Source organism: Tarenaya hassleriana, unplaced genomic scaffold, assembly GCF_000463585.1.
Source record: "Tarenaya hassleriana unplaced genomic scaffold, ASM46358v1 Cleome23, whole genome shotgun sequence".
Lineage (NCBI taxonomy): Eukaryota > Viridiplantae > Streptophyta > Magnoliopsida > Brassicales > Cleomaceae > Tarenaya > Tarenaya hassleriana.
Window position 1 is genome coordinate 2,264,788 of NW_010965625.1, and position 13,330 is coordinate 2,278,117.

The 13,330-nt window shown below is 34.4% G+C and overlaps 2 protein-coding genes across 2 annotated transcripts; both read right to left on the reverse strand.

The window, feature by feature from the left end:
- Nucleotides 1-4,872: 4,872 nt before the first annotated feature.
- On the reverse strand, nt 4,873-8,108 carry LOC104815352 (threonine--tRNA ligase, chloroplastic/mitochondrial 2). Its single transcript, XM_010543708.2, has 8 exons — nt 7,697-8,108; nt 7,244-7,390; nt 6,956-7,103; nt 6,567-6,820; nt 6,096-6,473; nt 5,699-6,007; nt 5,397-5,597; nt 4,873-5,261 (listed from the first exon to the last, which is right to left on the reverse strand). Exons 1-8 carry the CDS (start codon nt 7,985-7,987, stop codon nt 5,001-5,003), a joined length of 1,989 nt encoding a protein of 662 aa, XP_010542010.1. The 5' UTR covers nt 7,988-8,108; the 3' UTR covers nt 4,873-5,000.
- A 426-nt stretch (nt 8,109-8,534) lies between these two features.
- Nucleotides 8,535-10,366, reverse strand: LOC104815353 (cytochrome b561 and DOMON domain-containing protein At5g35735-like). The gene is made up of 3 exons (XM_010543709.2): nt 9,657-10,366; nt 9,268-9,516; nt 8,535-9,015 (listed from the first exon to the last, which is right to left on the reverse strand). The coding sequence occupies exons 1-3, from the start codon at nt 10,290-10,292 to the stop codon at nt 8,683-8,685; spliced, it is 1,218 nt and encodes a 405-aa protein (XP_010542011.1). The 5' UTR covers nt 10,293-10,366; the 3' UTR covers nt 8,535-8,682.
- Between the last annotated feature and the right edge of the window lie 2,964 nt (nt 10,367-13,330).

Sequence of the window (13,330 nt, forward strand, 5' to 3'; positions counted from 1 at the left end):
CGGCCGCCGATGGGGGTCGTGAAGATAACGGCCACGGCGTTATGAGGATCCCGCTATCGATCATATCTTGCTTTGCGGTGCCACGTGCCAACGGTACGGACGGACTGTGGGTGTCGGGAGACTACGCTAGGGTTTCGGAGGTCAACCATCTCATGGTTAGCGATGGCATGCGATACGCTATTTTAATGTAAACTTTCTATCAATTTGTTTTTTTTTAATGGAAAATGTTATGGTCGGTCCAAAATCATACAATTTTTGTCCTCTAGGTCAGATATATAAATATATATATGTGCATATACACATGTGTGTGTGTGTGTGTATGTTTATGTACGTTACGGAAGATCATAGCGTTTCTCCTTCTATCATTTACATTACAAAATTTTGAGTTTAAAACATCTATTTCTAATTGATCATAATTATATATTAAAAAAAAACTTATTTTCTATACATATAGGATAAATAAATTTGATAAAATTTAAATGTTTTCTATCTCTAATTAGCCAAACTCGAATAACTTCTACATATTTGTATAGTCTTTAGCTCCAACCACGAAAATTTCAAATTATAGAATCAATCCTAATAATATTTTTAAGATTATGGAACCAAAAAATATATAACCCGAATTACGAAATCGTAGTATATATATATCAAAATTCATAAATGTAAAAATCTAAATATGGTTTCAAAGTGTGAATCACTTTTCTAAAATTTGTACAAATGAATTAGAACTTAAAGTGGAAATAAACACAAATATTAATTCATAGATGTTGGGTTTAACCATAACCGAATGTTTTTTTTATTTATTTCAATAATCATGCTAATAGAATTTATGAAGAATATGCGTTTTTTCCTTGTCAGTGATAGAGAATTAAGGTTGTTTTTGCTTTACAAAACGAATATAATGAAGTCCTTTCTTTTTTCTTCTAGAGATTTATAAGATATATATCGATATAAGTTAAAAAGAAGACATATCAAATTTATTCATCTGACAATGCATAAGAATATTTAACTTTATTTTACCTTAGTGGATAGTGGACACACTTTTTATTTTTATTTTTTGGTCCTCGCTTTGTAACATCAGTCGAATAAATTCATACATAATCTAAGTTCTAACTAACCATGTATTATACATGATTACACGTCATGTTCGTAAAGATATAAATCTCTATTTATACTCGTAGTACTATTTTTTCTTTCCAAGTGTGTTAGTTCTTTATAAATATAAAAAATAATTTTTATCTGTCAATGCTAAAAGTTTTTAAATTACAAAAGTCCAATGTAGAAGGAAATATTTGTCTAAATTCCACATCATATTATCTTCCGATATATATATATATATATATATATATATATATATATTCTACGTATTGATTGACATATTTAATATTTGACTTCGTAATAACATCATTATTTTAAAATTTTTGATAAATATTCCTATAATAATATCTTAATTTAGACAAAACTTTCAAAATAATACTTTAACTTGAATAAAAAATTTCAATTAAAACTTCTAGTTCCGTTTACTAAAATCAATTAATTTTTTTTTTTCAATTTAAAAAAAAAACTTACGCGGTGACATTGACAATATTCCAATATGTAAAACGGATTGACTCGATTCGACTAGGACCACATCGGACCAAACCATCTCATTTTTTGTCCAATTAGTTCTGATTTTTAATGAACCAAATTTTTTTTTGGTTTGGTCTAAATCGTTGAAGTTCATGAACCGATTCACGAACCAAATAAAAATAAAAAAATAATAAAAATACTAAATATAATAAAAAATAATTTAAAAAATAAATATATTCAAAAATAAAATATTAAAATGATAAATCTGTTTTAAAACTATTAAAAAAATATATTTTTTTCTATCTCATGAGTCAGAGTTGGCTCGTTCGACCCGTTTTTGAGTTCAAATTTTCTGAGTCTAGATAGAAAAATATGGAGTTGTTCGTGAACCTACATCACCACTATTTCAGTACCGTCGCCTAAAAATTTGATCAAAATAGTTAATGATTTTAGATAAAAGAAAATAATAAATTTTTGAATTTCGTAGAAGTTTTTCTCAAATTCAAAAGTTTTTATATAACAATGTAAGTTCATATTTTTTTTTATATAAAATATTGTTATAAAGGTTTTTTTTATGGAATTAATCCCTTAAAAATAAATCAGTGGTACTGATTATTAACTAATTATTATTATTATCGGAAATGAGAGGAATAATGTTGAAGTACAAAGCAGAAAATCTAGTGCTACGAATCATGGAGATTGATAGAGAAAAAAGATTAATAAATAAATAAATAATAAAGTTTACTAACGTGATATTTTAATGAAATGGTTGAATTTAGGTTGGAAGTAGCGAGAAGGCAGATGACGTGGAAATGTTTGTGTCCATATTTAGTGCGACACAGCATAATGCATGATGGATTACAAATATTTAATCAAGAACGAAATGTATTAAAATTAAATTAAATTAGATCTGTAATGCAAAAAGAAAACCAAAATATTATGTCGGCTGAAGAATCAACGGTCCAAAATCATAATAAACCGTGTGATTCTCTTGTTTCGTCTTTACCTCGACAAGTGACTTCGATGCTTTGGTCTCTGTTCGTGGTGCGTTTTGCACAGTGTGTGTACAATGTTGCCTTTTTCTAAATAAAATTTCTAGTAGATTCTGAGATTTTATATATATATATATATATACACGTTTAAGGTTTCATTTTGATAAATAATAAAACAAAATTCGAGTTAAGGTTTCACGTATAATTACAGTAGAACAAGGAATATTAAAAATATATACGCGTAAACAAACGAATATTTATTTCGAAAATGTTAAAAAGAATAAATCTCGTGTTTATCTCCACATTTACTATATTTTCCGACTTTACACAACATTGTGAATAGGATTCTTCTTTTTCTTTTTTATATTCTTAGGTTTTTTTATTTGTTTTTCCATTTTTCACCAAATTCCTTTCTCGAGAAGAAAAAAGACCATTAGTTATATATGGCTCTTCAAAATTCCATATATTTCACCAAGAGAAAAAAAACATTATATTTACCCAAAAAAAAAAAGAGAAACCTATATTTACCAAAAAAGAAAGAAAAAACCCTAACTTTACCAAAAAAAAAAAAAAACCCTATAAGGCTCAAGCAATTTCCAAACACTAAATGTGAAAAAAAAACAAAATAAAAATAAAATTTTGTAATGGTGTTTGGTATGTCGACGGACTTACTCATGAGTAGATGAGCACACAACATATCGAATGAGTCTGTAAAGCTGCTTTAAGATGATTATAAACTTTCTGATATAATCGATAGAAATTCGTCCTCAATAAAAATATTTATAACATTCTGAAATAATTTCACATCGATATATAAGATGATTAAAAAAAAAAAATCATTTGTCTTATCATTTTTTACAAAGTATTTTAATATTATCATCTTATACAAAGCATATTCATTTCTAGAAACTTGTCACCAATGTCACCAATGTTTTTAAAATGAATTTCCTAACCACATCGCCCATTGGTTATTTGAAAGCAATATTTTATTTTTTAAATCTTCAATCATTAAAGAAAAGCAAGAAAACATCAAAATGCAACCAATTTGACAATTTCTATGTTCATGGGGCCTAATTTGTCTATCTTTCCCATCACCAATTAGTTTTTTTCTTCTTTTTTCCATTTATAATTTTTATTTAATGCAATTGAAGTTTTATTAACACAAAACTATATATGGTGGATACAAATGATCGACTGCAATTCTTTTGTTATAAAAGTAAAATAAAATAGAAAATAATATCACAAACTTAATATAAGAAATACTTTAGATAAAAATTATAATATTAATTTCTTTGGTCAGTAAGAGACTACACTTCATCTGTCTTTAACAAAGGTTTAGGATTTGTAGACGTATAAGAAAAATAAACGCCATCATTTTCTCTAATTAAATATTTCTTTCTTTTTTTCCTCACTTATTTTTTTTTTTATTTTGTAATCAACTTTTGGTTTTCATTACTATTTATAAAAATATTAATTTCTTCTTTCGTATCAATAAAACACAAATATATATTTGTTTTATAGTTTTTTTATTCAATTGTCATAATGTATAATTTTTAATAAAAGTGCAGTTTACTTTTAAAAGGAAATGAAACAAAAAAAAATTTTGAATATATGATTTTTTTTAGGTTTTTTTTGCTTTATTGTGAACAAGAGCAGAATATTTAAATTTATCATCAAGTGATGGAAAATAATTAATTGCATGTGATAGTGACCAAACTAGATGTACATGAGATGTTGAAATCCACTCAATATATATATATATATATATATATTACTGGCTTAAATTATTTTTATATTTTTCTATAATTTGGAGTCCACTAAAATTTCTAGATTTAAAAATTTGAGCATATTAAACTTTTATGCGGCTTATCCTTGTCTTCCATTTTCATAACATGTGGGATTTTTTAATAACTACAATCATTTAAATGACTTTGTATTTCGGTTTTGAAGTTGGATCTTCAATTGAAAAATAATTACAAAACAAGAAACAACACTTGCTTGCGCTCCTGTGCTCTCTCTCTCTACTGATTTTTAGTTATTATTAATTATTTATAATATTTTATAATTATAAAATTCTAATAATTTTTAAGTTTAACAATATGATTCACGTTTCATCATGAATGTCAGTGTTTGTAGAGGAAAAAAAACAAAATGGCCAGAATAGATTTTTATATTTTACTTAACTAGATTGGGTATTTATTGTAACTAAATAATGTAAATATGTCAATTGATTAAAATATTTTAATTTGGATTACTATATAAAAATTGTTGAATTAGAAATTTTTTAAGAAAATGTCACACTGGCAAGGAATAATCAAATTCTGATACTGAAATCTAAAAAGCCAAATGGACAACAAAATACAAATTATACTTTCTTGACGAGCAAGTTATGTGTAGTGCTGCTTTCTCAGAGACTAACACAAAGGCTGTGTGGTTTTCTTACAAGGAAGTCCTGGTTTCAATGGCGACATTGATTCTGGAGATGAATTCATCAACTGAGATGGTTCCGAGTTCTCCTCCGAACCTCGATCTAACGGTAACGCTCCCTGTTTCGACTTCTTTCGGACCCACGACCGCCATTAACGGGATCTTCTGCGTCTCTGCGTTTCTGATGAGCTTCGGCAGCCGATCTCCATGGCAGACCTCTGCTCTGAAGCCGCAAGCTTTCAGTTTCCCAGCGATTTCGTTGCAGAACCCCAACTGCAATCAACGGAACAGAACCAGAGATCGCATGTTGTGTCATAAGAAAAAACCGTTCTACTCGTTTTTCCTCAGAACCGATTCTCGAAAGAATCAAGATTTTGGATTTCATGGCGATTGCAGTGATGGTGATACCTGGTTGTCTGTGACAGGCAAAACTCGAACTTGAACAGGTGAGAGCCAGATGGGGAAATCCCCGGCATAGTGTTCTATCAGAACTCCGAAAAATCTTTCCAACGAACCGAGAACTGCTCTGTGGATCATTATAGGACGCTTCTTTTCCGAGTTCGAGTCCACGTAAGTAACGTCAAAACGCTGAGGCAGATTGAAATCGACCTGTGTGTCACGAAGAGCAAGCGTTTCCGGTCATTGTTACGAAAAGTTTTGCACTTTTCGGGTTTCGGGTTCGATGTTACAAGGGGCAGACGGAAACTTGCCTGTATGGTTGAGCATTGCCATTTTCTTCCAAGGGCATCCTCGATTTTAAGGTCAATCTTCGGGCCATAAAAGGCACCGCCACCTTCATCGATCTGGTAGCTCCATCCCTTGTCGTCCAATGCATTTCTCAGAGCACAAGTCGCCTTTTCCCATATATCATCACCTCCGACGGATTTTTCGGGCCTAGTCGATAGGTTCACCTCATACTTGTCGAACCCAAATTGCGATAATATCTCTTCGGTAAGGTCTAGGACTCCTCTGATTTCATCTTGAATCTGATCCTCTAAACAAAATATGTGTGCATCGTCCTGCAAGAGCAAACCCTAGTTAATCCGAGTTACCAGAACATGAATCTGACAGTTTTGAAAAGGGTTAAGAGAGTACAAGAGCAGGTACCTGAGTGAACCCTCTTACACGGAACAGACCGTGCAAGCTTCCAGACAACTCGTATCGGTAAACTGTCCCAAGCTCAGCAACCCTAACGGGCAAGTCTCGATATGACTGACGCTTTCTTTGGTAAAGCAAGATATGGTAGGGACAATTCATTGGCCGGAGTTGGTAAAGCTCGTCCTCGATCTCCATTTGATCGTACATGTTTTCTTTGTAGAAATCCAAGTGACCACTAATCTTCCACAGATCAGCTTTGGCAACATGGGGTGTATAAATCAAATCATAACCGTGTTCTACATGCATCTTCTTCCACGATTCTTCAATAATGTTCCTAACTATTGCACCCTTCGGATGCCAAAACACTAATCCACCACCAGCTTCATCCTACAATGAAGACAGATACAGAATCTGGATCGTATTTTCTCTGAAGAAACAGTTTTTTCGAGTAGAAAATATTGGATATGAGCATCTGGGTACCTGTATGGAGAAAAGATCAAGATCTTGACCAATGCGTCTATGATCTCGACGTTTAGCTTCTTCTTTAAAGTGAAGATATGCCTTTAGCTGTTCTTCGTTCTCCCATGCTGTTCCATAAATCCTCTGAAGCATTTGCCTCTTTTCGTCTCCTCTCCAGTATGCACCGGCAACAGACTCGAGTTCAACAGCTTTCTTGTTGATCTTTCCTGTGGTTTCAACGTGAGGCCCGGCACAAAGATCCCACCATTCATTACCTAGACAGCATGCAAACTGGAATAAGATCAAGATATATATTACAGAGGTAGATACGAGCTATGGCCAAGAACACAGAGACCAAAGCATAAGTCTTGAATCCGACATCTGAACCATCACGAGAAGCTAGAGCTTACCAATGTGATAAATGGTGATGGGTTCTTCCTTGATACTTTCCAGAATCTCCATCTTGTAAGGTTCGTTGATAGCCATGATCCTTTTCTCTGCTTCCTCTCTTGAAACTTCTTCTCGTACAAGCGGTAAATTCCGACTGATAATCCTGTCCTACAGATTATGTAACCAATGAATTCTGTACCGAGAAATCAAGGAGCGATTCAGTACCATTCCCGAGATCTGAACTGAACCTCAGCCCAATACCAAGTAGAACATATACATTACCCCTGAATAGCTCATCAAACACTCACCATCTCTTTCTTGATTCTCTTGAGATCCTTATCAGTCAGAGGCTCCATATCGAAATCGTAATAGAAGCCGTTATCAATCCACGGCCCTATCGTCACTTTCGCAATGGGAAAGAGCTTCTGAACCGCCATGGCCATAACATGTGCACACTGAATTCACATGAATTAGGCTAATCAGCTCGAGAAATCACTACCATTTCTAAACAATGCATCAGAACAAGACGGCGATCAACAGGACATTTCCCCGAAGCACAACATCGAGTGACAACCAAAATCTGATGATAAAATTCAAAGCATTTATCACTGGATAGCATCAAAATTCAAACTTTTGCACAACCCAACTTCATCCACAACATAAACATAAGAATTCGATCATTCCCCTTCACGAACCTAAATCCGACATAACTTTTCTCACAATTCAAGACTAACCCAGAACCGTAAAAGCCCAATAATTACCGTGTGACGGATCCTGAGCAGTTTCTCCGATGACTCGTTAGTCGGAAGCGGGACAATCACCGGCTCCGCTTTCTTCGCCGCCGCGCCGCCGTTCTGAGACCCAACGTCGGATAGATCCGGCTCGGTGGCCACGGCGGAGATGACGGATAAGCCACGGGAGCTCCGGCGGAAACCCGGCGGCTGAAGGAGCCGAGATGGGGCGGAGACAAACCATCTGAGAGAAGAAGTAAGAGAAGAGGGATTGAAGAGGAAGGAGGAGGAAGAATAGAGGAGGGAATGATAGCTCGCCATTGCTGGAAGAACCAGCGAGATTGCTCGCCTGGTGGTATACGGAGTTTGCGGAAGAAGGAGAAGAAATGGATTTGAGATTATGGATGAAACGCTGCCTGTGGTGCGAGACCGCTGAGAAGTGGATTTCTCGAAAGAATAACGCACTCGTGCGAGTTCATTAGTAATTTTTTTTACATAAAAATCGTTTTATAAAATAACGATTTGTTTGAAAATAAATATTAAAATCAATTCTTTTTATTTTATGTTTTTTAATTTATCGTGAAATTAGATAATATTTATCTAAATCTAACTATCTTCCATTTTTTTTTTATTAACCCATGATTTTGTGGTTCAGGATTTCGAATCATATTTATTGGGTTTTGAATACCCGATTTTCGAAAGATCGACTCGAGAATCAAATTGTATATTCGAAAATATGTTCTTTAATTTACCAATCTCTCTTAACTAAAAACAAATATTGATTAAGCCAAAATATTCTAAGGTCACTGTATATAAATATGGAAAATGGAAGTGCACCAAATATTTGAAACAAAAAACACATTCTAAATCCAAAAAAAATGCATCATATATAACACAATCAATACGTATATATATAAGCCTAAATCCAAAAAATGTGTGACGTAGAACACAATCCACAATACATACATAAATAAGCCTACGAATACCCCATCAAAAAACCAAAAACCGAACCTAGACTAAACTACTTGGCGGGACCCACCGGTTCCATTGGCAACGGAGCGCTTGTCGGCGGAGGAGGAGGGAGCCACGTCACGGTGGCTGGTCCGATGGCGGCGGCGGAGGACGATGAACCAAGTGAGAGGCTCGAGGATGAGGACAATGGCGCCGAAGAGGATGAGGATTCCGATGTAAGACCATCTCCATTTGTCTTCGGGGTCCAATATGTCCAACCCTTTGAACACGTTTACGATGCTCAGTATTATCGTCGAGTATCCTACCGCGTGGTGGTATATGTTCCAATACATTCTGTACTTGTTGTCCGGCTTTGGCCTCAGCAGCATTGCAAATACCTGTTTTTCCAACCAAAAAAAAAAAATTAAAAAGAAAATTTTGTCAATTATTTCGCTGCAAAAATAAAAGAAATCACGAAAATATGGGTCTTTAATGGACCCATGTGTAATCTAAACATTTGAATTCATATTCATGAACTTGGTCGGACCATAAAAACCTAATTCAGTTTAAATCTTCAAAAAGATAATAAACATTTTTATAAAAAATGATAGCAATCGTATTTCTGGTCGATGTGGGATTCTAGGTCGTACCTGAAGAGTAGCGAAGACGAGGAGGGTGATACCGATGTTGCGGTGGGCGGAGTAGGAAGTGCCCGGAGAATCGTTTCCGAGCTTGATCCCGGTGGCCCAACCGGCGATTCCGACCACATAGGCCGAGAATTGGCACGCGATGTGCAAGTAGAACCATGCTGGGTCGGCAAAGACCTTCACGTACCTCGCCATTATTGCTCCCATTGGCATCAATATCCCCCAGCTCACCGCACTCAGCACTCCATGCCTCTGTCCATATTTATCACAATCTCACAATATTTAATACATATAAATAAATATAATCATAAGCCAACTAATCAAGATTTTACTGGTTAATTTATTTATGGTCTGAAAAAGGATTGATGAGACTGAGAACTGTCTGTACTCACGTTTCTCTTCTTCTCCCTGTCGGACACGGCCTGGCCGCCGCCGCCGGACACGGCCTGACCTGAACGGAAATTGATCCGACTGACAGATCGACCATTCTCTCCGGACGTCGGATGGATCTGAGGAACTCCGCCGGAGACGGGACCCACTTGCCAAACCTGGTTGGTCTGAACCATGTTTCCCGGCAACTCAAGGGTGGCAAAGATGATGGCTTCGTCGCCCGACATGCTGCCCGAGACCCGCGAAACCCGGAAGCTGAGATCGCCTCTCGGGAGCTGCGTGTTGTAGCTCGTGACGGGGGAGGTGTACGCCTGGAACTGACCGTTGGAGCCGGTGAAAGCGACGATCGCTTGTGTCCCAAGCATCTGCTGTCCGCTAGGGTTTAGTCCCCAGGCGATCCACGAGGAGGGGGAAGTTCCGGGCCGGCGAAAGGCGATGGAGGTAGTGCCCGTGGCCTCGTCGTAGGTCCAGTGGAGGAACGAGCCGAGGGCCGGCAAGGAAGAACAGTTGGCGAAGACGTTGTTGTTGGAGAATCTGTAAGAGTCGCAGGTCGATTGCGCGTTGCTTGAGAAACAAGAAAAGAGAATGATCAACAGGACGAAGAAGAAATTAGGGTTTAGGGTTTTTCTCCGATCCATTTCTCCGACAGAACAGAACAATGGTTGTTGTCTCTGTCTTCTTTTCTCCGTTTCTGCTGTGTTTTCCGATTCGTGAGGCATTTATAGAAGAAACGTGGAATCGTGAGTGTATGTGAAAGGTGCTCTTTGTTGACTCTCGTTGCCCATACTTTTACTTTTTTTTTTGTTTCCTCACCCAATTATTTTAATTGGAAAATAATTTTTCCATTATTATAAGCAGAATAATTTCTTAATCAATGCAAACTTTCTTTTTCTTTTTGGTTAGCTTCGCAATATTTTAGAATTTTTTGTGTTGACGTACCAAACACAAACTTTGCAGGAAAATGAATTTCCAAGAAAAGAAGGTATATGGGTTTTGTTCTATTTTTGTAAAAGTTTTCAATTCATAATCAAAGTTTAAATTTTATCTTGTTTCTTTTTCGAAATTTATGGTCTTCAATCATGGGAAAAAAATTTTTTTAGCAGCATCACATTTTTTGATTGTATTCTATGAACTAGATTGTTGTAATAAGAGACTAATCACATTGATCTAAGGTAAATTTGAACATAATATACTTATAGTTAATTATAATGAATTTATATAAGTATTAGCAGTAAAATTTTTGCTTTTATTTCCAAAATCTAATATTTATTGTATCACTTTAAATGATGATTTTTTTATCATCAGTTTTCAAAAAAATGATTAGATATATTACCAATAATCATCGCCGGATTTAAATTGATTTTGATTTTATTTCAATTGCGGTCTTAATCAAATTTATAAAATTAGAGAAGAAAATGATGGTCAAAATGTGTGGCGAAGGACCACGCGCTCACCTCACATTCATTCTGTTTAAATGTTTTAATAAAAGTCAAATGTTTATAACTTGAGAGAAATGATTTTACAAGTCTTCCACTTGTTGGAAATATGTAAACAAATAAAAAAAAAAAGTGAAAGCCCAAAATCAATCAATAAATAAATAATTAAATTCGGTTGGACTTTCTCATGACAAAAATGATCTTCATAAAGTTTATATATTGTCAAAGTTTTTCAATATATTTCGATTTATATTAATGTCTGATGTTTGTTTTGCACATTTTTGTATTGGGATTTTCCTTTTTTAAAAAATCGTATTCTATTTTATATGAATTTTATTTAACAAAGTTTGATCCATTTTCATTTAAAATTAATCCTATGATTTTATTTTGGTGTTAAATTCTTTTCTTATTTTGATATTCAATTTGGATTCTTAATTTATTTAACAAATCGATTTAAATACATCGGTTCAATATAATTGACATTTATATACTCCCAATTTTTCAAATTTGATATTTACATATCAAACTATTGTGGGGTTTATGAGATCCCCAATTCTTAGAAATTCAAATCTACACAAATAAATTATTGTGGGGTAAGATAAACTTTTGATACATTTATTTTTCAATATAATTATATGTTTCTCAAATATCTTAAATATACCTTAATAATCGAAATTGATTAAAATTAGGTCGTAATCAAACTCATTATGTATGTGTTAAACATTACCATAAATATAATATATTTTATAACCATGCGGATATTACGTAAATTATTTTCCATTTGAGATGTGAAATGGACCACACAAAAAAAAAATGACAAATAAAAATCGGTGGCCCCGAAACAGATACGACGACGTTTCTAACACGCAGTGGACTCTCTGCACCAATTATACGGCACCGTTTATGGTTCTACTTTCTTTCTAGAAGGTAACGTGTCATTTCGTCCGTACACTTGTACGTCTGTGGTCTTACAAATATCAGTCCACAAATACCAAACTAAACTTTCACGGTTAATTTATTTTTAATTTTAAAATATTATAATAATTTACTTTTTGTATTGAATTTGATTAGATTTAATTTTTATTCGTCAGATTTAAAACATATTCAGTTTTTATACCGAATTCTATTATATCTTATTTGGTTAGGTTATACAAAACTGAACCGCAATGGTTAGGTTAATTAACATTTTAATAAACCTATGCTTAATCACTATTAAACCTAGTGGAGTCTGCATAATCACATAATTGGAATTGCCAATATCATACGCAAGAAGACGAAGACCTTGAGGGTGATATGATATATACAGTACTACAATGTCTCCTTGGTGGTTATATATATTGAAAAATATATATAAAAAAGATTCAACCGTTCACCAACCCTTTATAACAAAAGTTTCAAATAAATTTGTTAAAAAGAAAAATGTCCTTCACCTACCAATATATTTCTACACACGAATTTTGACACATTCCAATAATAATAATAAAAAACAAAGACTTTAGAGACTTTTCACATTCAACTAAGACAACGACTCGGCAAGAATCTTGGAATGGAGGATTTTGAGAAGGTGGGGGGAAAGAAGGGCTTGAAAAAGGTCGGCTCTTTCTTCGTAAATGGCACGGGAACCCGGGTTTTTTTAGTACCCGACGTGACCCGTGAGTCGGTACTCGTCCGTCAACGGGACGAGAACCCATACCAGCTGGTATCCGGGTCGTCATCGATCGTCGTCTAGCCTCTCGAGGGGTGCATCTTTCCCTTTCGGCCTTTTCTCACCCTCTTCCGCCTTCTTACCTCTCTTTCCTCTCACGCCACATTCTCTCGTCGATCGGGTACCCGAGCATTTGGGACACTCAAATCTTGGATACCCGACCGACAAAATTACAAGCGAATTTAAATGATATCCCAAATGAGGGGAGACTGAGTCGACAATGTGATGGACATTGGACGACTCGTTTGATAATTTCGTGAGTTTGGGTTTTCATTTGTCAAATTGGGATTTTGGGTTTATTTTTATTTGTTTAGTTTTGGGAGAAATATGAATAATTAATGGACCGTGATGTTAGGCCCAATCTGCTCGAGTGTTTCATATCTAAAGGGTTATGTAGTTTTTTTTTTTAAATAATCGAATAATCTAATCGATCTTAACCAAATAATATAACTGTGACCTAACTGAATTAGATTTAAAATTAAATGATTATAATTTTTTTAAAACCGAATCTGATCCTCAACCGAACCAAATAAAA

Bases quoted from the DNA above. Each gene is read 5' to 3' on its own strand.
- LOC104815352 (XM_010543708.2), bottom strand. From the start codon at position 7,987: ATGGCGAGCTATCATTCCCTCCTCTATTCTTCCTCCTCCTTCCTCTTC. The intron at 7,104-7,243 runs GTGAGTGTTTGA...CATAATCTGTAG, and splicing joins AGAGAATCAAGAAAGAGATG to GACAGGATTATCAGTCGGAA. The intron at 6,008-6,095 runs GTACCTGCTCTT...TTGCTCTTGCAG, and splicing joins GTGTAAGAGGGTTCACTCAG to GACGATGCACACATATTTTG.
- LOC104815353 (XM_010543709.2), bottom strand. From the start codon at position 10,292: ATGGATCGGAGAAAAACCCTAAACCCTAATTTCTTCTTCGTCCTGTTG. The intron at 9,517-9,656 runs GTGAGTACAGAC...AAATATGGACAG, and splicing joins ACAGGGAGAAGAAGAGAAAC to AGGCATGGAGTGCTGAGTGC. The intron at 9,016-9,267 runs GTACGACCTAGA...TTGGAAAAACAG, and splicing joins TCGTCTTCGCTACTCTTCAG to GTATTTGCAATGCTGCTGAG.